At 39.7% G+C, this 26,527-nt stretch overlaps 1 protein-coding gene across 2 annotated transcripts in view; it reads right to left on the bottom strand.

The window, feature by feature from the left end:
• Window positions 1–26,527, bottom strand: part of LOC110490016 (cadherin-10) — a 48,890-nt gene that overhangs the window by 3,994 nt on the left and 18,369 nt on the right. For both annotated transcript variants that reach the window (XM_021563092.2, XM_036944303.1), the window contains 8 exons: window positions 13,272–13,566; window positions 11,103–11,222; window positions 10,298–10,465; window positions 9,493–9,680; window positions 6,585–6,844; window positions 5,279–5,415; window positions 4,798–4,919; window positions 4,597–4,705 (listed from right to left, as the gene is read on the bottom strand). In XM_021563092.2, coding sequence (XP_021418767.2) covers window positions 4,597–4,705; window positions 4,798–4,919; window positions 5,279–5,415; window positions 6,585–6,844; window positions 9,493–9,680; window positions 10,298–10,465; window positions 11,103–11,222; window positions 13,272–13,566 — 1,399 coding nt within the window. The remainder of the gene's footprint in view (window positions 1–4,596; window positions 4,706–4,797; window positions 4,920–5,278; window positions 5,416–6,584; window positions 6,845–9,492; window positions 9,681–10,297; window positions 10,466–11,102; window positions 11,223–13,271; window positions 13,567–26,527) is intronic.

Below are 26,527 nucleotides of genomic sequence, written 5' to 3'. Positions count from 1 at the left end.
TGTTAAGACACTTTTATCTACAGACTGTAGGCAATTAAGATCACAGTTATGAAAACTTAGGACACTAAAGAGGCCTTTCTACTGACTCTGAAAAACACCAAAAGAAAGATGCCCAGGGTCCCTGCTCATCTGTGTGAACGTGCATTAGGCATGCTGCAAGGAGGCATGAGTAATGCAGATGTGGCCAGGGAAATAAATTGCAATGTCTGTACTGTGAGATGCCTAAGACAGCGCTACATGGAGACAGTACGGACAGCTGATCGTTCTCGCAGTGGCAACCACGTGTAAAAACACCTGCACAGGATCGGTACATTCGATCATCACACCTGCGGGACAGGTACAGGATGGCAATAACTGCCTGAGTTACACCAGGAACGCACAATCCCTCCATCAATGCTCAGACTGTCCTCAGTAGGCTGAAAGAGGCTGAACTGAGGGCTTGTAGGCTTGTTGTAAGACATGTCCTCACCAGACATCACCGACAATAACATCACCTACAGGCACAAACCCCCCGTCGCTGGACCAGAAAGGACTGGCAAAAAGTGCTCTTCACTAACGAGTCGCGGTTTTGTCTCACCAGGGGTGATGGTCAGATTCACGGTTATAGTCGAAGGAATGAGCGTTACACCGAGGCCTGTACTCTGGAGCGGGATCAATTTGGGGCGGCAGGATAGCCTAGTGGTTAGAGCGTTGGACTAGTAACCGGAAGGTTGCAAGTTCAAATTCCCGAGCTGACAAGGTACAAATCTGTCGTTCTGCCCCTGATCAGGCAGTTAGCCCACTGTTCCTAGGCCGTCAATGAAAAAAAGAATTTGTTCTTAACTGACTTGCCTAGTTAAATAAAGGTAAAATAAAAAATTAAATTAAATTTGGAGGTGGAGGGTCCGTCATGGTCTGGGGCGGTGTGTCACAGCATCATCGGACTGAGCTTGTTGCAGGCAATCTCAACGCTGTACATTACTGGGAAGATATCCTCCTCCATCATGTGGTACTCTTCCTGCAGGCTCATCCTGATATGACCCTCCAGCATGACAATGCCACCAACCATGCTGCTCGTTCTGTTTGTGATTTCCTGCAAGACAGGAATGTCAGTGTTTTGCCATGGCCAGCAAAGAGCCCGGATCTCAATCCCATTGAGTACATCTGGGACCTGTTGGATCGGAGGGTGAGTTCTAGGGCCATTCTCCCCAGAAATATCCGGGAACTTGCAGTTGCCTTGGTGGAAGAGTGGGGTAATATCTCACAGCAAGAGCCGGCAAATCTGGTGCAGTCCACGAGGAGGAGATACACTGCAGTACTTAATGCAGCTGTTGGCCACACCAGATACTGACTGTTACTTTTGATTTTGATCCCCTTTGTTCAGGGACACATTATTCCATTTATGTTAGTCACATGTCTGTGGAACTTGTTCAGTTTATGTCTCAGTTGTTGAATCTTATTATGTTCATACAAGTACACGTTAAGTTTGCTAAAAAATAAACGTGGTTGACAGCGAGAGGACATTTATTTTTTTGCTGAGTTTATGTTATGAACTTTTACATATGCCTATTGAGTGAACAGTATTGTCTCAGAAAGTAAAACAAGAGAGAGGCTTTTGACAAAAGGGCATCAGCAATCGCCGGTGAGTTAGCTGCGCATCATTGGGTGAGTCAGTGAAACTGGAAAGCTTTTTTAGGACTTAAATTTCCTTCTCATATTGTACAATACACTGTATGTGTCTCCACACACCTAGGCCTAGGCTATTGATTGAGTCAAGACAAGGTAGTTTTTATTGATCTCAGATTCTCAGTTTGTCAGTGTCTAAGTAGGCTGTAATTTCAGTTGTGAGGTAATAAAAACAATTCTGCTAAAATCTTCAATGATAGAAAATGATGTAAAATTCCATGAAATCCAGTCATAAAAGGCAAAAATAAATCCCGTTCCTAGGCTACAAACTTTTTCCCCAATGTGTGCAACTTCTGCAAGCACCTCTACCCTACTGCTCTATGCCAGTGCGCAAAATCTATAATAATGCTATTATAAAGGTGATTTTTTTTTTCATGCATTCTGGTACCTCAAAGCCCCCGAGGTCACCCCTGATATGTGTAGGGGACAGATCGGCGAGGCAGTAAATCTCAAACCTGTAATGGTTGCGTGTTTAACTAAGTCCTCTAGATCTGTTTTTCCCTGTAGTCACTGCCAGTTTAGAAGCCTTTGTTAAAGTCTCTACAAGTGCAAGTAATATAAAACACCAAATATGAATTAGTGTGCTGTAATATATATTGTAATTACGTATTCAATGTTAGCAATTGTTGTGATTGTATTACAATACAATTTAACAATAAAATACTGTATTGCTGTTTGCTCTATATTTACAGAAGCATTGTGTAAATGATGGTGCATTGTGGGAAAAAATGTGTGGGAGGGGAAATCGCTGGCTTATAAACATATTTTGAGGCGTGCCTTGTAAGTGGCTATATTCACCCGTTAGTAAGAATGCTGTACCAACTGAACTGACATGTGGTAGTTGTGTCTGAGCATTTTAATGTGCATAGGAAACAGATCACAATGGTAACTAGTCTTAAAATTTTACTGATTTGCTAAGATATAGTGGCTTGCAAAAGCATTCACCCCCTTGACATTTGTCCTGTTTTGTTGCTTTTCAACCTGGAATTAAAAAAAACATTTGGGGGATGTTTGTATAATTTGACATACACCACATGCCTACCACTTTGAAGATGCAAAATATTTTTTCTTGCGAAACAAACAAGAAATAAGACAGAAAACTAAACTTGAGCGTGCATAACTATTCACCCCGCCAAAGTCATTACTTTGTAGAGCCAACTTTTGCAGCAATTACAACTGCAAGTCTCTTGGGGTATGTCTCTATAAGCTTGGCACATCTAGCCACTGGGATTTTTGCCCATTCTTCAAGGCAAAACTCCTCCAGCTCCTTCAAGTTGGATGGGTTCCGCTGGTGTACAGCAATCTTTAAGTCATACCACAGATTCTGAATTGGAATGAGGTCTGGGCTTTGACTAGGCCATTCCAAGACATTTAAATGTTTCCCCAACACTCGAGTGTTGCTTTAGCAGTATGCTTACGGTCATTGTCCTGCTGGAAGGTGAATCTCCAGCCCAGTCTCAAATCTCTGGAAAACTGAAACAGGTTTCCCTCTAGAATGTATTATTTATTTATATTACATTTAGCATCAACCATCATTCCTTCAATTTTGACCAGATTCCCAGTCCCAGGGCCTATGAAAAACATCCCCACATGATGCTGTCACCACCATGCTTCACTGTGAGGATGGGGTTCTCGGGGTGATGAAATGTGTTGGGTTTCTGCCAGACATAGCGTTTTCCTTGATGGCCAAAAAGGTCAATTTTAGTCTCATCTGACCAGAGTACCTTCTTCCATATGTTTCGGAGTCTCCCGCATACCTTTTTGCGAACACCAAATGGCCACTCTTCCGTAAAGCCCAGCTCTGTGGAGTTTACTTCTTAAAGTGGTCCTATGGACAGATATTCCAATCTCCGCTGTGGAGCTCTGTAGTTCCTTCAGGGTTATCTTTGGTCTCTTTGTTGCCTCTCTGATTAATGCCCTCCTTGCCTGGTCTGTTTTGGTGCCATATTTATTCAATTTTTTTATAATGGATTTAAAGTTTCTGATATTTTTTTATGACCAAACCCTGATATGTACTTCTCCATAACTTTGTCCCTGACCTGTTTAGAGAGCCCCTTGGTCTTCATGGGGCCGCTTGCTCGGTGGTGCCCCTTGCTTAGTTGTGTTGCAGACTCTGGGGCCTTTCAGAACAGGTGTATACATATTCAGATCATGTGATACATAGATTCCACACAGTTGGACTTTATTTAACAAATTATGTGACTTCTGAAGGTAATTGGTTGCACCAGATCTTATTTATGGGCAAAGGTGGTGAATACATATGCACACACCACTGTCCTTTGTTTTAAATGTTTTATTTTTATTTGTGCATTGTTGTTTGCTGTTTTCTTCTCTTTTCCTTTTTCTCTTTAGTTTATTTTCTTGATTGTTGGTGCATTGGGGGGTTCTTGGGGGTGAGGAATGGAATTACATTTTTTTTTTTTCCCTGGGGGGGGGGGGGGGGGGGAACTGTGGGAGTGGTCTTGAATGGTTGAGGGACAGCTATCGGGGAACTGTGGGGTGGTTCATGTGAGCAGGAAATTGACCCTGGATGCTTCTGTGTGTCTCTCTGAATGGGAATCTGTTTGATGACTGGTATGATGTAGTTGTTGAGGGGCTTCACTGCAAGTATATTGTATGTTTCGGATATTTAACAAAACATTTTTTTTTAAGTCTATGTTTAAACTTGAAAATACAAGATACGTGAGTGAATTAAACTATTTCAAAATAAAATATATGTACTTCAGGCCATTGATATCCAAATGACAAATACACTGTAAGTCTTGACACATCTATATCAAATAACAGAAATGTGCTGCCAGTATTGCACTACAAAAATTACAATACATTTTTTTGCAGTGAACCGTATGAACAGATAATGGCCAGATACAAATCATTCACTACTTGTAAATGCTAATAGTCAATAAAGAATTACAGAAGGCTAACGTTTACCTTCATTGTCAACGATAGTGAAGTTTGGATTGGAGGAGCTTATGCTGAAGACAAACTTATGTCCAACAAGGGGCTCATCTGTGTCAACCGCACTTATCGTCTGAATCAGCTGTGGATAGTGAAACAAAAAGGCATTCGAAAACATATGTACTTTCTTCAGGCTTTTCCTCAACATTCTTAGTATTATGATGTCTACTTTACCTGTCCTGATTGGACATTTTCACAGACAAATGTCTCGTAATACATGGCAAATTCAGGTGCATTGTCGTTAACGTCCAGGACCTTGATGAACACTGGGACTCGAGTGGTTTGGCGAGGGTTACCTAAACAAGATGTTTGAAGTGTGTTAGCAGGACCATACAGTAGACCCCTCAAATTGAAATCTGGACCTTGAAGCCAGTTCCGCTGCTTTTACAAATGTCTTCCCCTCTAATAAGGGACTGATTTAGACCTGGGACACCAGGTGGGTGGAACATATGCAGATTTGTACATTTTTTATTTAACTAGGCGTATGTGAACATGTGCAGCTTTTGCATCGCATTTATGTGTCTTTGTCTATTTTCAAAAGTGCATAAATGCCTCTAGCAACAACAATTTGTGTAATAACAAAGGCCACGGAATTTAGCAAACATGCACAATATTTTTTGCCAAAAAAGTAATAAAAAGAGGATGTTTATCTTACTTATTTCAGTTGCAACAACAGAGATGTTATGCCATTTTGACATCTCCCTGTCGAGGCCTTTCAGTGTTGTAATGGTGCCGTTAACAGAATCAATGTTGAACAGTCTCTCCAAATCGGTATGGCGGTCAATGGAGTATCTGCATAGAGTAATAGAAATACATCATGTTTGATTGTGTAAAACTGTCCCTCATTTTAATTTACCCATATTAATCGAGACATGATTCAAATCAAATTAATCATATGTACATGATGTTTTGCCCCAGACATAAAGCTGTAGTTCTTGTCTCCTGTGATAAATTCCATCAATATCATTCATTATGTTAGAGCATAATAACATAGGAGTCTATTAAAAAATACACTACAAATCACCTAATGTTGGCCCGCACAGTATATATCATTCCTCTCCTTCTATTTCCTTTGTCAGGAAATAATGAGTACTTATATACCGCTGTCTCATTTATCATTGTCAACTTATATATTCGACTGACATTCCTCATTGTGCTGCACGAGCAGAGACTGGCATGTCTCCATGTTGGAGAGAGAGACAGACGGACGGAAGGATAGATGGAACGGGCAGACAGACAGATGGGCAGGTAGATACACAGAGAGACAACAGACAGACAAATACACAGACAGACCGGCGCCATATGTGTGGAACAGCGCAGTGTGAATCGATAGAGCAAATTAGGCTCTTTGACTTTGTGCCGCTACCACACTGGGCTAGCTTACATAATTCTGTGGAAATTAACAGTGTCTGTATTCTCTTCACAGTGCGGTCAACAAGGAGGGACCCATCAATAATTTGCTTTTCTTCCAACCACCCTCTCTCCACACTGACACTCGGATACACTGATGGATTCGATTAGCAAAGCGAACCACATTTCCACATCCACAAATGTAATGGTTGTTATAGACTTATTACCACACCAGGAATTGTTTATTTCTATTGCTACCTTTTATTCTTTGTTTCTTACACCATAATAGTCCATTAGGTTATGAAACAATCAAATGACCTAAATTAAAACAGCTTTATTCATCGAGGGAACATCTATAAACAATCAGTAAGTCAACTAATCAACCAACTACATGTAGTCAATCAATCAATCAACCAATGAAACCCTGTGGATTATATGAATTTATAACAAAGATGCTGAGCCAGATCAGTTCAATGTATGGTCTGAGTCTTAACTGGCACCATATAACCTATATGGTGCACTCTTGACAAGCCACCTGATGGGCCTGGCCAAAAGAAGTGTACTGCATTAGGGAATAGGGTGCAATTTGACATGCAGACACAATTACTTACTTGACTGAGTTGTTGTCAGCATCGGGGTCCCTGGCAGACACCACACCAACAAAGCTGCCAGCGGCTGTGTCCTCGTGCACCTCAATGATATAAGGGTTCCTGCTAAACACTGGCGGCTCATCCACATCCTCTATCGTCACTCTCACCATGGCGTCATCTTTGAAAGGAGGGTTTGGACTGTACATGAACCTGGGGTCCAGATAGGTGTTAGTCACCTCCACTTTGAATGAGTACGTCCTTTGTTTCTCATAATCCAGTTGCTATGAAGAAAATGAAAAAGATAAACCATCAATAATTATTCAATAGAATTAATTCACTATCATAACTGAAAGTAAACTGAAAGTTGATGCTTAAGTTGATAAACTTGGTCGATTATTGGTTGAAATAAAAACTAGTGAATGAGTAAAGTAAAGCGGAGCTCCCCTACTTATCTCCTTACAGCTTTATACCTACTGTATCTATGAGTTTCTTTATACCTACTGTATCTATGAGTTTCTTTATACCTACTGTATCTATGAGTTTCTTTATACCTACTGTACCTATGAGTTTCTTTATACCTACTGTATCTATGAGTTTCTTTATACCTACTGTATCTATGAGTTTCTTTATACCTACTGTACCTATGAGTTTCTTTATACCTACTGTATCTATGAGTTTCTTTATACCTACTGTATCTATGAGTTTCTTTATACCTACTGTATCTATGAGTTTCTTTATACCTACTGTATCTATGAGTTTCTTTATACCTACGTTATCTATGAGTTTCTTTATACCTACTGTATCTATGAGTTTCTTTATACCTACTATATCTATGAGTTTCTTTATACCTACTGTATCTGAGTTTCTTTATACCTATTGTATCTATGAGTTTCTTTATACCTACTGTTATCTATGAGTTTCTTTATGCCTACTGTATCTATGAGTTTCTTTATACCTACTGTATCTGAGTTTCTTTATACCTACTGTATCTGAGTTTCTTTATACCTACTGTATCTATGAGTTTCTTTATACCTACTGTATCTGAGTTTCTTTATACCTATTGTATCTATGAGTTTCTTTATACCTACACTATCTGAGTTTCTTTATACCTACTGTATCTGAGTTTCTTTATACCTACTGTATCTGAGTTTCTTTGTACCTACTGTATCTATGAGTTTCTTTATACCAACTGTATCTGAGTTTCTTTATATCTACTGTATCTATGAGTTTCTTTATACCTACTATATCTATGAGTTTCTTTGAGTTTCTTTATGCCTACTGTATCTATGAGTTTCTTTGAGTTTCTTTATACCTACTGTATCTATGAGTTTCTTTATACCTATTGTATCTATGAGTTTCTTTATACCTACTGTATCTATGAGTTTCTTTATACCTACTGTATCTATGAGTTTCTTTGAGTTTCTTTATACCTACTGTATCTATGAGTTTCTTTATACCTATTGTATCTATGAGTTTCTTTATACCTACTATATCTATGAGTTTCTTTGAGTTTCTTTATACCTACTGTATCTATGAGTTTCTTTGAGTTTCTTTATACCTACTGTATCTATGAGTTTCTTTATACCTATTGTATCTATGAGTTTCTTTATACCTACTGTATCTATGAGTTTATTTATACCTACTGTATCTATGAGTTTCTTTGAGTTTCTTTATACCTACTGTATCTATGAGTTTCTTTATACCTATTGTATCTATGAGTTTCTTTATACCTACTGTATCTATGAGTTTCTTTATACCTACTGTATCTATGAGTTTTTTTTAGTTTCTTTATACCTACTGTATCTATGAGTTTCCTTATACCTACACTATCTGAGTTTCTTTATACCTACTGTATCTATGCGTTTCTTTATACCTACTGTATCTATGAGTTTCTTTATACCTACTGTATCTATGAGTTTCTTTATACCTACGTTATCTATGAGTTTCTTTATACCTACTGTATCTATGAGTTTCTTTATACCTACTATATCTATGAGTTTCTTTATATCTACTGTATCTATGAGTTTCTTTATACCTACTGTATCTATGAGTTTCTTTATACCTACTGTTATCTATGAGTTTCTTTATGCCTACTGTATCTATGAGTTTCTTTATACCTACTGTATCTGAGTTTCTTTATACCTACTGTATCTATGAGTTTCTTTATACCTATTGTATCTATGAGTTTCTTTATACCTACTGTATCTATGAGTTTCTTTATACCTACACTATCTGAGTTTCTTTATACCTACTGTTATCTATGAGTTTCTTTATGCCTACTGTATCTGAGTTTCTTTATACCTATTGTATCTATGAGTTTCTTTATACCTACTGTATCTATGAGTTTCTTTATGCCTACTGTATCTATGAGTTTCTTTAAGCCTACTGTATCTATGAGTTTCTTTATACCTACTGTATCTATGAGTTTCTTTATGCCTACTGTATCTGAGTTTCTTTATGCCTACTGTATCTATGAGTTTCTTTATGCCTACTGTATCTATGAGTTTCTTTATACCTACTGTATTTATGATTTTATTTGCACACCTTTAGATATAAAGGACTGCTATCAGGGTGTCATTTTTAATCTGAGCCTATATATACAGTATGTACGCACCGTCTTCTTTTCACTTAGGCTCTCCAATTTGCATAATTGGCAGAGGCTCTGAAAAGTATGGCCCTGGCTAAGAAAAGAAAAGCTAAACCTGGATTTCAAAAGTCTCAAAGACTCTTTATACAAATTCCCAGAAGGAATAAGGGTCTCTTGACAGTGAACAGGATTAAGTACTTTCATGAAGATGATAATAATAGAAAATGGGTTTAGTTTAGAGAGAGGATAACTATATACACAAAGTGGTATCTTGTGATTTGAAGCAGTTGGGTCATAAGCAATTAAAACATGAGAACATTGTACTGGAAGTTTAGGGCCTACCTTTTTTACCCTGATAACGCCCTCCTGTGTGTTTTGGTCGGAGATGATCGTGAACATATCCTGTCCGTCTCGGTCGACGATGCTATACTGCATCTCAGCATTCCGCCCCACGTCCGCATCGTTAGCCTTGATCCGACCTATGGCTGCTCCTACTTCAGCCGACTCCAGAGTGCTCAGACGAAACGTATCTGGGGAGAAGAAGAAAATACGATAAAAATAATTGAATAGAAACAGAATAAGCACCGGATTTTTCTCCCCCAGATTCTTTGCACTCTGGGACGATTAGATTTGATGTGTATTTTTAAATGTTTGTTTATCTACGTCTCCTGGGGGAGAAGTATATATAAAAGGTACTCCACTTTCAGCTTCAATTAAGTAGCGCAGATTTTTTATAGAGTTTGTCCTGTGTGGAAATGTTCTGGTTTGTTTTGTCATTAGTTGTGGGACTCCTTCAGAAAGGATTATTATGTACAGATTGTTCCCTTTTCGACTCTGATGCCAGTCCTACCCGTAGGCTACGTACATAGCACAATATCTGCCTTTTAACTAACAAAGTTTCAGCATAATTGTAGTAAATGGGTTATTAGTTATGTCATAACCCATTACTCAAAACCAACTTTTGACAGAGGTCAAACCAACACTGACTTAAGAAAGAGCTCACAGGATATCGTCGATGCATGCCAGATTAACAATTGTCGTCTCAGTTAAAAAAAAATTGCACAGTGATAGCGAAAAGAGAGCACATACATACATGTACAGCACTTTTTGTCTCCACGAAAAACAGAATATCAACAGGGTCTCTTACGGTTAGCAAATCGCGGTGGGCTGTCATTCTCATCAGAGAGGGTAATGCTGACTGTGGTGGTCCCTGATAACCCACCCATCTGGCCAGCCATATCTTTAGCCTGGATCACAACCTGGTAGTTCTCCTTGGTCTCCCTGTCCATGTTAGGCAGGGCTGTTCTAATCGTGCCTGAATGAGAAAATAGACTATTATCAATATGACTGGTCAGGTTTAACTTGAGATTAAAATAATTTACAAGGACAATATCTACTTAATTTAGAGTAAATACATTTGAATTGCCAGTCCTCAATAGAATATGTGCAATATATCACACGAATGTTGTAGTTATCAAAAGAAGGTATCAAAAGCCGAACACTACTGTAAAGTGCTATCTATAACCTAAAATGATTATTTGGCTGTCCTCATAGGAGAACCCTTTTTGGTTCCAGGTAGAAACTTTTTGGTTCCATGCAGAACCCTTTCCTCAGAGGGTTGTACATGGAACCCTGACACTGAAAAGGGTTATCCTATGGGGACAGCCAATGATCCCTAAGAGTGTATATTAACACACCAAGCCATTGAGTTCACAGCAGCCATTGTATTCACCCACTATTAAAATATCCTTTCCAGGTGCCATCTGACTAACATAGAGATAGAGAGGAAAACCATGAATAAGTTCAACTCACTCATCATTCCCTAAACAAACACCCCATACTGAGTGCTGTTGGGTCTCTGTTTGCAGAGTAGAGGAGGAGATATAATATACACACATGATGGCTTCTTTCAAGTGTTTGCATGCCCATTGTGGGTGTTGTGATTAGATTACCATTGTCTGAATCCACTGAGAAATATGGTTGACCCTGTAGAATACTGTACACAAGCTTGGCACTGTTCCCGTATGTTTGATCATCAGCATCTGTCGCGGTGACTTGAATGACTGATGTGCCTGTGGAGGAGAAGATAGAGAACTTACAATACATAGCAAAGTATAGATAATGCACAAATTATATAATTTGGTTGGTGCTTCTATTTGTCCTATTTCACACATGTACAAGTGTGTATTAGTATATAATTGGAAATGTGTTTCCTGCATATCCCAACTCTCCCTGAGATACCCTCGGAGAGTGGTGCACGGCCATGGTCTGCCATTATTAACGGCGACCCTGGAACAATTAGTGTTAAGTGCCTTGCTCAAGGGTACATCAACATATTTTTCCCAGTTATTGGCCCAACAGTCTACTCGCTAATGCACATCCATACATTCACGAAGATGTACATAGCTATACAGAGCAATTACTAGGAATGATCTAGCATGCATATAATAAAGTAATTATAAGCACAATAGCATTTTACAAAATAATTTGAAATGCAATCCAGCTCAAAGGGAGGTAGAAGTTGTGTGAGGCCTTGTAATTTATGTTGCACAGTACCTAGTTAACCTTGCCTAGGGAAATATGAACAACACACAGCTCTTGTCATTATAAATATAGCTAAAAATAATAAATTCCCCCCCAAAAAATTCCACGGAATGCATAATAGTCATCTATGAAAGGGACGTAAATTGAGCTGAAATGATTCAAGCTCTGCTAAGGGTGAACAATAGAGTACAGTTTTACATTTTTGGGGGGCAAAAATGTCATTCTTGTTCTAATACTAAGCCTCTAGGGGCTGGTTTCCCAGATACAGTCCTAGACAAAAACTCATGTTCAACTGATATTCTCCATTGAAAGTGCCACTTAGTCCAAGACTAGTCTTAATCTATGTCTGGGAAACTGGCCCCTAGAGTGTGGGTTCATAGCCCTTTGTTGTACTTACATTGTCTAGCCACTGCTCAGATTATGGTGGCATGCCAAGTGACATCCTATTCCCTATGTAGTGCACTATAGGGAATAGGGTGCCATTTGGAACACATTTGTCCTTGGCATTCTGAAGACCTCTGTAACGTCCTGGCTAAGTCTGACTATCTTCAAGCATACTAATGACTGCAGAAACAGCTGTCTGCAATGAGAATATGAAAGGGGGCTACCTGCTGACTCTTCACAGATGCCTGCTCTGACAAACCAGTTTGCACCCTCTAAACACATGGGATGCATCCCTATGGGCCCTGGTCAAAAGAAGTGCACTAGGGAAAGAGTGCCATTTGGGATACAACCATGCGCAGTTTGTTCATCTGTTTGGTGAAGCATTGGGGACCGTGACCGATGATTTGGTAATGGCTATGCACTTCACACACAAGAAATCCCATGATAAATGCATCACCCTAACATTACAGAGGGTATGTATGAATAACAAATTAATGAAATAATGATTGGAAGAAATGGATGGATTAATGAATGTATTAACAGACAAATAGAAACTGGAAGCATCAACCTTTGAGGGAAGTCTGCCTGTTAGCACAAGTGGTTTACAGTGCTTTTACTGTACAACGTTTACTTATACAGTACACCTTTTCACAGTGCCCAACCCAGAGCTTGTTGAGTCTGATCTTCAATAAATAGTGGTTGGTTACCTCACAGAAAGACATGTATTCAATGCATATTACCAATGCTGGATGTTTTAACCGCAACATCCTCTCTCTGGAGTCAGTCAGCAATTCAATCATTATGTGAACACAATAGAGAACCATTATTTTTCATATTGGCAAGTAAGTTTTAATTCAATGGTGATTACACTTTCTATTCATTTGTAGGCTCATGATTGGAAATTGATTCCAGTTCTCCTGTTTGCATTTTTAAAGCTTTGTTGGTATTCATGCCTACTGGTTAATCTATATTATCTGAATTAATTTGAGTGTGATGAAGCAAAACCTTCACTTTAATGAAAGCTTCAATTTCAACCTTCCACTATTATTATATTGTCGTGTGAATGACATGATTTGATTGATATGCAGTTCATTGTTTATCTCTGCCTCTGTGAACTATATAGGTTTAAGAAATAATTGTCATTCACATTTCTCCACAGAAATAAAGCATCACAAGAGGACCAACTTACTCACCTACGTCAGACATCTCTGGGACACTGGCGAAATAAAGGTCTTTAGAGAACTTTGGCTCATTGTCGTTGATGTCGTGGATCTTGATGTTAAATTCAGTATCAGCCTCCAGTGTCTCATTTGTCCTCTTGTCCACCACCTTAGCGTGGAGTGTGTATATGGCCCTCTCCTCCCTGTCCAACCTCTTAGTGGCGTGAATGTCACCTGAGTTCTCGTCTATTAAAAACAAGCTTCCCACCCCTTCTCCAGTGAGAATGTACTTCACGTTACCATCGCCTCTGTCCATATTCGAGTGCAGCTGTGGATAGAGAGAAAAGCTGTGTAAGAGTTTTATTTGAGATGGAGCATTCAGTGTTAGTCAGGAAATGTGAAATGTACATGAAAATAAAATAACAAATACCGTTGGCAGGTTTACGTAAAGAACAGATTCAACTTCAAATGTGCCATTAAAACTTTACATCTGCCTTCCATTAGTCTCTCAGGACAGATAGTCATACTTTATATCTTGCGATCATGAGCTTGAGATCTTAAGCTCACAATGTTGTCCTTGGATACATTCAATCCACAGATATTTGATTTCAGCTATTTATTTACTATTGGCTACCAATCACCATCCCTCAGAATTGTTTAATTCATCTGTATATTTGAGAAATGGAAAAACAAGAATAGTAGCTCACAGACTGCTCTAATGAAAATGGTTATTGTTTGTATCTTGTATGGTTCTTGCATGGACCTTACATTCCACCCGTTAAATGACACAAAAATAAAAACATAAACGGTTTCTCAGCGACTGCTCTAAACATGTTTCATGTTTGGCACAGAACTCTCATCTAGAATATTGTATTCCAGCTGTTTCTTAGGAACATGAGTGTCTGCTTAAAGTGTGTCCTTCAAATTGATTGCAATACTTCTTATCCTGATTGTGACTGCCCCCTGAAGTGGTCATTTCTAAAGCAGGATGTCCCTGTCTGATCAAAATAGTTATATTCTGTGGGCAATTTCAAACAGACAATTTCAAACGGACAACCCTTGAGGTGTCATGTATTTCATGTTACAACACAGACACCAATACTGTAACAAGTACTACCCCTTACAAACAAGTCCTACAGGAATCATACGGGGGAAGAAAAAAAACAGGAATCATGCAGGACGATTCCTTCCTTTCCTGTGGCCAGGTAAAAAACAAAACAAACGTAGGGGAAAAATATCCTACAGCAAAAGGCAAAACCTTGATTGGAATGATTTTTGCAACAACTTTTCCTTGAAGCATCAACAGTCACAAAGCACAGACCAAGCTTATTTTCATAATTCCATAATTCAAGACTTTGGTTGAAGACCAAAAATAGACAGAAGCTCAATCTGATACCATATGCCAAGTAGCATAAAATCATGTCACTTTGACTCTAAATCCATTTAGCTCCCTAATGTCTTCCGTCTGCGACGTTGCCTTCAGGGCAGATCCAAAAATAAAGATTTCTAAGGAGATTGGATGACTTGTTTCATATTTTATGGGCTATTTGTTTAGCTGAATGGTTACTTCATTCTTAAAGATACTGGCCTTTGCACTTGCATGTTACCATACTGTGTAGGCCTACAGCATGGATGACCCCCTCCTCCCCCTCTGAGTGAGTTTTCATGAGGTTTCATCCTTCTCAAATCAAATAAAAGTTTATTTGTCATGTGCGCCGAAGACAACAGGAGAAATGCTTACTTACAGGCTCTAACCAATTGTGCGAAAAAGGTAATCAAATCAAATCAAATTTTATTTGTCACATACACATGGTTAGCAGATGTTAATGCGAGTGTAGCGAAATGCTTGTGCTTCTAGTTCCGACAATGCAGTAATAACCAACAAGTAATCTAACTAACAATTCCAAAACTACTGTCTTGTACACAGTGTGAGGGGATAAAGAATATGTACATAAGGATATATGAATGAGTGATGGTACAGAGCAGCATAGGCAGATACAGTAGATGGTATCGAGTACAGTATATACATATGAGATGAGTATGTAAACAAAGTGGCATAGTTAAAGTGGCTAGTGATACATGTATTACATAAGGATACAGTCGATGATATAGAGTACAGTATATACGTATGCATATGAGATGAATAATGTAGGGTAAGTAACATTATATAAGGTAGCATTGTTTAAAGTGGCTAGTGATATATTTACATCATTTCCCATCAATTCCCATTATTAAAGTGGCTGGAGTTGAGTCAGTGTCAGTGTGTTGGCAGCAGCCACTCAATGTTAGTGGTGGCTGTTTAACAGTCCGATGGCCTTGAGATAGAAGCTGTTTTTCAGTCTCTCGGTCCCAGCTTTGATGCACCTGTACTGACCTCGCCTTCTGGATGATAGCGGGGTGAACAGGCAGTGGCTCGGGTGGTTGATGTCCTTGATGATCTTTATGGCCTTCCTGTGACATCGGGTGGTGTAGGTGTCCTGGAGGGCAGGTAGTTTGCCCCCGGTGATGCGTTGTGCAGACCTCACTACCCTCTGGAGAGCCTTACGGTTGAGGGCGGAGCAGTTGCCGTACCAGGCGGTGATAGAGCCTGCCAGGATGCTCTCGATTGTGCATCTGTAGAAGTTTGTGAGTGCTTTTGGTGACAAGCCGAATTTCTTCAGCCTCCTGAGTTTGAAGAGGCGCTGCTGCGCCTTCTTCACAATGCTGTCTCTGTGAGTGGACCAATTCAGTTTGTCTGTGATGTGTATGCCGAGGAACTTAAAACTTGCTACCCTCTCCACTACTGTTCCATCGATGTGGATAGGGGGGTGTTCCCTCTGCTGTTTCCTGAAGTCCACAATCATCTCCTTAGTTTTGTTGACGTTGAGTGTGAGGTTATTTTCCTGACACCACACTCCGAGGGCCCTCACCTCCTCCCTGTAGGCCGTCTCGTCGTTGTTGGTAATCAAGCCTACCACTGTTGTGTCGTCCGCAAACTTGATGATTGAGTTGGAGGCGTGCGTGGCCACGCAGTCGTGGGTGAACAGGGAGTACAGGAGAGGGCTCAGAACGCACCCTTGTGGGGCCCCAGTGTTGAGGATCAGCGGGGAGGAGATGTTGTTGCCTACCCTCACCACCTGGGGGGCGGCCCGTCAGGAAGTCCAGTACCCAGTTGCACAGGGCGGGGTCGAGACCCAGGGTCTCGAGCTTGATGACGAGCTTGGAGGGTACTATTGTGTTGAATGCCGAGCTGTAGTCAATGAACAGCATTCTCACATAGGTATTCCTCTTGTCCAGATGGGTTAGGGCAGTGTCCAGTGTGGTTGCGAGTGCTTCGTCTGTGGACCTATTTGGGCGGTAAGCAAATTGGAGTGGGTCTAGGGTGTCAGGTAGGGTGGAGGTGATATGGTCCTTGACTAGTCTCTCAAAGCACTTCACGATGACGGAAGTGAGTGCTACGGGCTATAGTCGTTAAGCTCAGCTACCTTAGCTTTCTTGGCAACAGGGACAATGGTGGCCCTCTTGAAGCATGTGGGAAAAGCAGACTGGGATAAGGATTGATTGAATATGTCCGTAAACACACCAGCCAGCTGGTCTGCGCATGCTCTGAGGACGCGGCTGGGGATGCCATCTGGGCCTGCAGCCTTGCGAGGGTTAAAACCTGTTAAGGATATGGCAGACATACGCCCCCTTTGGAGAGATTGGGTACCCCTAGTAAACTGGAAAAAAAATCTGTCAAAAATTGCTAATATATGCAAATAAAATTATTATTGGATAGAAAACACTCTAAAGATTCTAAAACCGTTGGAATTATGTCTGTAAGTATAGCAGAACTCACAGGGCAGGCATTCTTCCAAACTAGTTTTTGTGGCCATGAAAGTTGGAGCAACTTTGACGTCATGGCCCCCACCCTTCCCAACCAGCTATGATTCTGGGGACACTTTCTATCTCTTCCGCTAGATTTCCTCTTTCATTAGAGCTTCAAATCGTTCAAATCCCGCGAGAATTGACCCTATGGGAGTGAAATTAGTGCGTGCCACGAGAGAATAGGCTGTGCGTATGGGCGCGAATTGGTCCCAGCCATTCCTTTGTTTCCAGCACTCAAGAGAAGGGCAGACGATGGCCGATTGAATTGAAGTTTGTTTTGCATGTCTAAAACATCATAAAGCTTGCTTCTGCACTTAGTTTGACCTGTTTAGTCGACATATAATGTGTAATTTTGAAGTTTTGATGCGCAACTTTTCCGGACCAGAGGACGTTTTGGGTGCATTTCAGCTGATGTTATTAGCAGTAGCTAATACAAAGACGCAAGACTTGAAACCAAACGATGTATTGGGTAAGTATGAAGCCTTCCAGAACATTCTGAACGAAGACCATCGAAGGTAAGGGAATATTTATGCTTAAATCTGTGTTTCTGTTGACTCCAACATTACGTGGAAATGTAGCTTGGAACTGAGCGCTGTCTCAGCATATGGAATAGTGTGCGATTTCTGTAACGTTAAAAATAAATCTAACACAGCGGTTGCATAAAGAAGCAGTGTATCTTTCTAACTATATGTAGAACATGTATATTTAGTCAAAGTTTATGATGTCTATTTACGTTATCTTGCCGCGCTACATAGATTTCCTGCGGGCATTTTTGAGTAATTTCTGAAGGTGAACTCACTGTAAATGGACATTTATGGATATAAATGGCATATTATTGAAAAAAAAAAATATGTACTGTGTAATATGTCATATTACTGTCATCTGATGAAGATTTTCAAAGGGTTAGTGTGCGATTTATTTTTTAATCCTGCGTTTGTTGATTGCATGTTTTGGCTATTGAAATGAGCTGTGTCTGGTGGTGGTTCTACATATATATGTGCTATGTTTTCGCCGTAAAACATTTTAGAAATCTGACTTGCTGGCTAGATGAACAAGGTGTTTATCTTTCATTTGAGCTATTGGACTTGTTAATGTGTGGAGGTTAAATATTTTTAAGAATATTTTTGCGTTCCATGCGCCACCGTTTCAGCTGAACGTGGGAGGGTTGATCCCCAATTGGGAACCAGTATCGTAGACAGGTTAACACGTTTAAATGTTTTACTCACTTCGGCTGCAGTGAAGGAGAGTTGGCAGGTTTTGCTAGCGGCCCGTGTCAGTGGCACTGTATTGTCCTCAAAGCGGGCAAAAAAAGTGATTTAGTCTGTCTGGGAGCAAGAAATCCTGGTCCGCGACGGGGCTTTTTTTATTTTTGTAATCCGTGATTGACTGTAGACCCTGCCACATACCTCTTGTGTCTGAGCCGTTGAATTGCGACTCTACTTTGTCTCTATACTGACACTTAGCTTGTTTGATTGCCTTATGGAGGGAATAGCTACACTGTTTGTATTCGGTCATGTTTCCGGTCCCCTTGTCCTGGTTAAAAGCAGTGGTTTGAGCTTTCATTTTCACGCGAATGCTGTCATCAATCCACGGTGTCTGGTTTGGGAATGTTTTAATCGTTGCTATGGGTACGACATCGTCAATGCACTTTCTAATGAACTCGCTCACCTTATCAGTGTATTCGTCAATGTTGTTGTTTGACACAATGCGGAACGTATCCCAATCCATGTGATCGAAGCAGTCTTGAAGCGTGGAATCAGATTGGTCGGACCAGCGTTGAACAGACCTGAGCGCGGGAGCTTCTTGCATAGTCACTTTACAAATGATCTAGACTAACCTACATCCCCGCATATTGACTCGGTACCGGTGTCCCATGTATATAGCCTAGTTATTGTTATGTAATTTTCTTGTGTTACTTTAGTTTATTTAGTAAATATTTTCTTAATCTATTTCTTGAACTGCATTGTTGGGTAAGGGCTTGTAATTAAGAATTTCACGGTAAGGTGTTGTATTCGGCGCATTTGACAAATAAAATGTGATTTGATTTGATCACAAAAATATAGGCCTAAATAACCTGATGCTTCCTTGATAATATCCAACACCTCCGTCACCAATTATGTCAAGAGACACCTAATACACAGCACCTATAGGCAGTGGTGTAAAGTACTTAAGTGAAAACACTTTATAGTACTCGATAAGTCGTTTTTTAGGGTATCTGTACTTTACAATACTATTTATATTTTTGAGAAATGTTCCTTTCACTTCACTACATTCCGAAAGAAAATATTGTACCTTTTACTCCCTACATTCCCTGACAACCAAAAGTACTAGTTACATTTTGAATGTCACGCCCTGACCTTAGAGAGCCTTTTTTATTCTCTATTTGGTTAGGTCAGGATGTGACTTGGGTGGGAAAATCTGTTTCTATTTCTTTGTTGGCCTAGTATGGTTCCCAATCAGAGGCAGCTGTTTATCATTGTCTCTGATTGGGGATCATACTTAGGTAGGCCTTTTTCCACCTTCAGTTGTGGGATCTTGTTTTTGTACAGTTATTGTGTAGCCTGCAGAACATTACGTTTGTTTATCTTTTGTTGTTTTTTTGGTGTTCATCGAAATAGAGAAAGATGTACGCTTACCACGCTGCACCTTGGTCTCATTCCAACATCAGACGTAACATTGAATGCTTAGCAGGACAGGAAAATGGTTAAATGCACGCACTTATCAAGACAACACATGGTCATCCCTAGTGCCTCTGTCCTGGCGGACTCAAATGCATATTTTGTAAATAATGTCTGAGTGTTGGAGTGTGGCCCTAGCAATCCATATATTTTAAAAACAAGAAAATGGTTCTGTCTGCTCTGCTTAATATAAGGAATTTTAAATGATTGATTATTTTACTTTTACATACTTTAGCAATTACATTTACTTTTGATACTTAAGTATATTTAAAACCAAAAACTTTAAGACTTTTACTCAAGTAGTATTTTACTGGCTGACTTTCACCTTTACTTGAGTAACTTTCTATTAAGGTATCTATACTGCCTATAGGGAGGATAAAGCCCCTCTGGGAAAGACACCAAGGTTGCGTCCCAATAATCTCTCCTTCCTTCTGAATTGTGCACTCTTTCACTACGACTCCCCACACATTTAAAAACATTGGATTGGTGTAGGCATGGGCTAGAAGGTGTTTCCATGTACCAGTAATAACCTTTCAAATCTATGAAGGGAAATTAACAAGTACACACTTCAGGGGGAAAGGAGAGATAATTGGAATGCAACCAAAGCTGTAAAGAGCCATACTACTTGCATGCACCTTTTCCACGTGCCTGTATGGTGTCCATATTAAGAAAGAAGCATGTGTACATAGATTTGTGACTCTGTCCTATTATTGACAACGTGCACCTGCATGTGTCTCTATACCCTACTACTTCAGCAGGGCATCCACTTAAATCTCATCTGACAATATCCACCAAATATTGATTTTGATGTTCAATGTAAACCATAATCAATCATGTTTGTATAATGCAAGTAGCCTACAAGACCCGGAGACATGAAAATGCAATCATTTCACGGAAAGAAATAGGGGCATCTAAGTGCCTCTTTCTGTACTATTCATCTTCTTGAAAGAAAGTAGCATTACCTCAAGCAAGTATGATGAGTGACTGGCTTGAAGCTCATTACTGCACTGTTGATAATAGTGTCAGAGGCGTATATTTAGCTCTATATCTCTTGGGCCCTCACATCCTAAATGACAAGCAGTGAGGGACACAGCATCAACATCATGCATGAATATTAATATCAGCATACTCAGGAAGAAACTAATTACTGTGCCTTGAAAAAGTATTCATCCCCCTTGGTGTTTTTAATATTTTGTTGCATTACAACCTGTAATTTAAATATATTTTCATTTGGATTTCATGTAATGGACATACACAAAATCATCCAAATTGGTGAAGTGAAATGAAAAACAGAACATATTTCAAAAAATTATACAAAAAAAAATTGATAAGTGGTGTGTGCATATGTAGTCACATCCTTTGCTATGAAGCACCTAAATAAGAGCTCGTGCAACCAATTACCTTCAGAAGTCACATAATTAGTTAAATAAAGTCCACCTGTGTGCAATCTAAGTGTTACATGATCTCAATATATGTTCTGAAATTCCCCAGAGTCTGCAACACAACTAAGCAAAGGGCACCACCAAGGAGCTCTCCAAACAGGTCAGGGACAAAGTTGTGGAGAATTACAGATCAGATTTGAGTTATAAAAAGATATCAGAAACTTTGAACATCCCACCGAGCACCATTAGATCCATTATAAGAAATGGAAAGAATATGGCACCACAACAAATGTGCCAAGAGAGGGCCTTCCATCAAAACTCATGGCACAGGCAAGGAGGGCATTAACCAGAGAGGCAACAAAGAGACAAAAGATAACCCTGAAGGAGCTGCGTAGCTCCACAGCGCAGATTGGAGTATCTGTCCATAGGACCACTTTAAGCCGTACACTCCAGAGAGCTGGGCTTCACGGAACAGTGGCCAGAAAAAAAGCCATTGCTTAAAGAAAAAAATAAGCAAACACATTTGGTGTTTGCAAAATGGCATGTAGGAGGCTCCCCAAAAATATGGAAGAAGGTACTCTGGTCAGATGAGACTAAAATGTACCTTTTTGGCCATTAAGGAAAACGCTATGTCTGACGCAAACCCAACACCTCATATCACCCCAAGAACACCATCTCCACAGTGAAGCATGGTGGTGGCAGCATCATGCTATGGGGTTGTTTTTAATCGGCAGGGACTGGGAAACAGGTCAGAATTGAAGGAATGATGGATGGCACTAAAGACAGGGAAATTCTTGAGGGAAACCTTTTTCAATCTTCCAGAGATGGAGGTTCACCTTCCATCAGGACAATGACCCTAAGCATACTGCTAAAGCAACACTCAAGAGGTTTAAGAGGAAACATTTAAATGTCTTGGAATGGCCTAGTCAAAGCCCAGACCTCAATCCAATTGAGAATCTGTGGTATGACTTAAAGATTGCTGTACCCAGCGAAACCCATCCAACTTGAAGGAGCTGGAGCAGTATCGCCTTGAAGAAAAAAAAAAATCCCAGTGGCTAGATGTGCCAAGCTTATAGAGACATACCCCAAGAGACTTGCAGCTGTAATTGCTGCAAAAGGTGGCTCTACAAAGTACTGACTTTGGGGCGGTGAATAGTTAGGCACGCTCAACTGTTCCGTTTTTTGTGTTATTTCTTGTTTTACAATAAAAAACATGTTGCATCTTCAAAGTGGTAGGCATGTTGTGTAAATCAAATTCAAACTCCCCAAAAAACATTTTAATTCCAGGTTGTACGGCAATGAAATAGGAAAAATGCCAAGGGGGGTGAATACTTTCGCAAGCCACTGTATTTTCTGCAATCTGAAAACTGGGCTCAACAACAGTGCAACTTGGGGAAGAAAGTGAGAAGGATGCACACCGTGACCCGACTATGGTTATGTCTCGAATGGCACCCTATTCCATATTTGATGCTTGGCCCTGGTCAATAGTAATGCACTATATAGGGAATAAGGTGCCATTTGGGATGCTGACTATGAATACAGCTGGGTCGTTCCCTAAAGATATTGTAAGTAGAAATTGTGCACCAATATTGAATTTTAATGGCATGAAATATTCATGAATTGCCCTTTAATATAGACCACGTGAAGAATTCAACACCTCTTGTTGTAATATGAATAAAGACTTGCTTCAGTGCCAAAAATCATAATTTTCCTTCAGTACACATCTGTAACTTCTAGGAAGATTTGAAGCCACTTAAAACCTTTTACTGCAGCGGGCTAAATCAGAGTCACACAGAGTGTTTCTTGGTAGTTTTAAACAAATCAACTTTAAAACAAAGGTATACACCTCACACACATGGTTATGGATTTTAAAAAAGAAGACACCTCTACCATGTCAGATATAGAAATGAAATGTATTCCCTTCTGAGTTTTCATCCCAATATGACACTTGATGTACATCACAGAAGGGATGTGGGGATGGGATAAAACAATAAATAATAATAATAATAATTATTATAATTATGAAATAAAGAACAATTTTAATAACATTCCACCCATGAGGCCTCTAGAGGGTGATTTGGTCCTTTTCACCATCATGTAGTTATTTTGTTGCTTGTGACAAAGTAATTTCTGAAGATTATTTAATTCATGCAGTCATTCATTTACATCTGTCCCTCATTTTAAGGTCAACCCTGTTACTTGAATGAACTCTCGTTTTATGTTGAAACTATCCAAATTATATATATTTTTAAATACATATATTGTACATCTAATAATCAAATCATAGTGTAAAAGCAGATGAGTTGGTTCTTCTCTTTTTGGCAAGTATCCGTCAACCCTGTTACCAATAGATAGACAATTCAATTAAATTCTAAAGCTTGCATTCAACTGCCACTCCCTATTGCACACAGCACCCTTGCATTCATCCTGTCATAATGGGATTTATGGCTATTTTAAGATGAAAATGTCAACCCTGTTACTGTCAACCCTGTCACTTCATAGGCACTTACTATAGTCATTTTCGTTAACCTCTAAATATGGAAAAAACTGTTGAACATGAGCACTTTATGACATAATGTGAGGTGAAATAAATGTTTTTCTTGACAAAGTTACATTTTTCAAAAGGTACAGAATTTTTGGAACGACCCAGCTACAGTCTGTGAATAGTATTACTCATGATGTTCATTGCTGAACATTTAAGAATATGATGAAGTCAATATAATAATTTCGACATAAAATGTACTGGGATGTAGGATCTTAATTTTATCACTTTTTGTTGCTGGGAATTCTTTTATTATTTAGACTTTAAAATGTGAGACTTGATTTGCACCTAACAAAAAATGTATCAACAACAACAAACAATAAACAAATCTGAAACTATAATCTACATAGTAAATGATACTTCCTGTTCCTGCAAGATTGTTTTCTTGATTTATCAAACTGGCTCAAATTAACATCCTACATCTGTAGCTGCTCCTAAAATGCATTCATATTACTAATTTATACCCTGTGTCGTTTCCGTTCACACTGAACATTCCTCTGATGATTCCTGCAGTATGGCTGTGTCCCAAATGGTACCCTGTTTCCTATAGGCCCTGGTCAAAAGCACTGCACTATAGAGGGAATAGGGTACCATTTGGGACATAGCCTATGCTTTTCAGACTCAGTCGTTAATCCCATAAAGAGATAACTGACAGGAAGAAAACAAAGAGGAGACCATCAAAGGGAGGTGAAGAGGGAACTCCATACTGTGGAGCCATACTGTCAGGTCTGCCAGCTAATTGGAGTTTGACAATCCTCAGACAACACAGGCCTAAGGGATGTACTGTACATTGGCTTGCAATTATTGAATTAAAAAAGGCAGAAAATACACAACACGCTCCAACGGTAAACACTAAAAGGTAATTATTGGAGGTCCGCTTATGGACAACTTCACAAGCCGTATGGATATTTGGCATGCTGGCACACTAGTATGGGGTAAACAATATAATCAAATAAAATTGTATTTGTCACATGCGCCGAAATGCTTACTTACAAGGTCTTAAACCAACAATGCAGTTTTAAGAAAATAAAGTAACACAATAAAATAACAATAATGAAGCAATATACAGGGGGTACCGGTACCAAGTCAATGGGTACAGGTTAGTTGAGGGTACAGGTTAGTTGAGACCCCTGTGCTGTATGGATTCATGCAGTATTATTGAGTCAATTCATGCATCAGTACGGAGTCGATTCATGCAGTATTTGTAGGTAATATAGAGGTGATTCATGCAGTATTACACAATCCATTCATGAAACAGTATGGTGTCAATTCATGCAGTGATTCATGCAGTATTATGAATTCATGTAGTGGTATAGATTCGATCCATGAGTAAAATAAGTAACATAAACGTATATGACTTGCTATATGATATGTACTACTTATGACCTAATGCCTAATGCCCCGCATGTTGCGTCCAACAACAACATTGACGAATACGCTGATTCGGTGAGCGAGTTCATTAGAAAGTACATTGACGATGTTATACCCACAGCAACGATTAAATCATTCCTAAACCAGAAACTGTGGATTGATGGCAGCATTCGCGCAAAAAAATGAAAGCATGGCAGTCAAACAAGCTAAGCGACAGTATAGAGACAAAGTAGAGTTGCAATCCAACGGCTCAGACTCAAGAGGTATGTGGCAGGGTCTACAGTCAATCACGAACTACAAAAAGAAAAGCAGCCCTTCGCCTACCAGGATGTCTTGCTCCCAGACAGACTAAATACAGTGCCACTGACACGGCCTGCTACCAAAACCTGCGGACTCTCCTTCACTGCAGCCAACGTGAGTAAAACATTTAAACGTGTTAACCCTCGCAAAGCTGCAGGCCCAGACGGCATCTCCAACCGCATCCTCAAAGCATGCGCAGACCAGCTGGCTGGTGTGTTTACGGACATATTCAATCAATCCTTATCCCAGTCTGCTGTTCCCACATGCTTCGAGAGGGCCACCATTGTTCCTGTTCCCAAGAAAGCTAAGGTAAATGAGCTAAACGACTACCGCCCCGTAGCACTCACTTCTGTTATCATGAAGTGCTTTGAGATACTAGTCAAGGACCATATCACCTCCACCCTGCCTGACACCCTAGACCCACTTCAATTTGCTTACCGCCCCAATAGGTCCACAGACGATGCAATCGCAACAACTCTGCACACTGCCCTACCCATCTGGACAAGAGGAATACCTATGTAAGAATGCTGTTTATCGACTACAACTCAGCATGTAACACCATAGTACCCTCCAATCTCGTCATCAAGCTCGAGACCCTGGGTCTCGATCCCGCCCTGTGCAACTGGGTACTGGACTTCCTGACGGGCCTCCAGCCACTTTAATAATGGAAATTGATGGGATTTGATATAAAAATGTATCACTAGCCACTTTAAACAATGCCACTTAATATAATTTTTACATACCCTACTTTACTCATCTCATATGTATATACTGTACTCTATACCATTTTACTGCATCTTGGCTATGCCGTTCTGTACCATCACTCATTCATATATCTTTATGTACATATTCTTTATACCTTTACACTTGTGTGTATAAGGTAGTAGTTGTGGAATTGTTAGGTTAGATTACTCGTTGGTTATTACTGCATTGTCGGAACTAGAAGCACAAGCATTTTGCTACACTCGCATTAACATCTGCTAACCATGTGTATGTGACAAATACAATTTGATTTGATTTGTATATAGAAAGACTGTAGTTTCTATGATATTGTCCTTCAGAAATGATTATTGTTTAATGAGTTTGGTACCAACATAGAATAGTTATAATTCAATAGCAATGCATTCTTTAGGATTCAAGGTGAGCACAAGTAACAAGGTAACATACAGT

Source organism: Oncorhynchus mykiss, chromosome 15 (assembly GCF_013265735.2).
Source record: "Oncorhynchus mykiss isolate Arlee chromosome 15, USDA_OmykA_1.1, whole genome shotgun sequence".
Classification (NCBI taxonomy): domain Eukaryota; kingdom Metazoa; phylum Chordata; class Actinopteri; order Salmoniformes; family Salmonidae; genus Oncorhynchus; species Oncorhynchus mykiss.
This window is presented reverse-complemented; position numbering and strand designations above follow the sequence as displayed.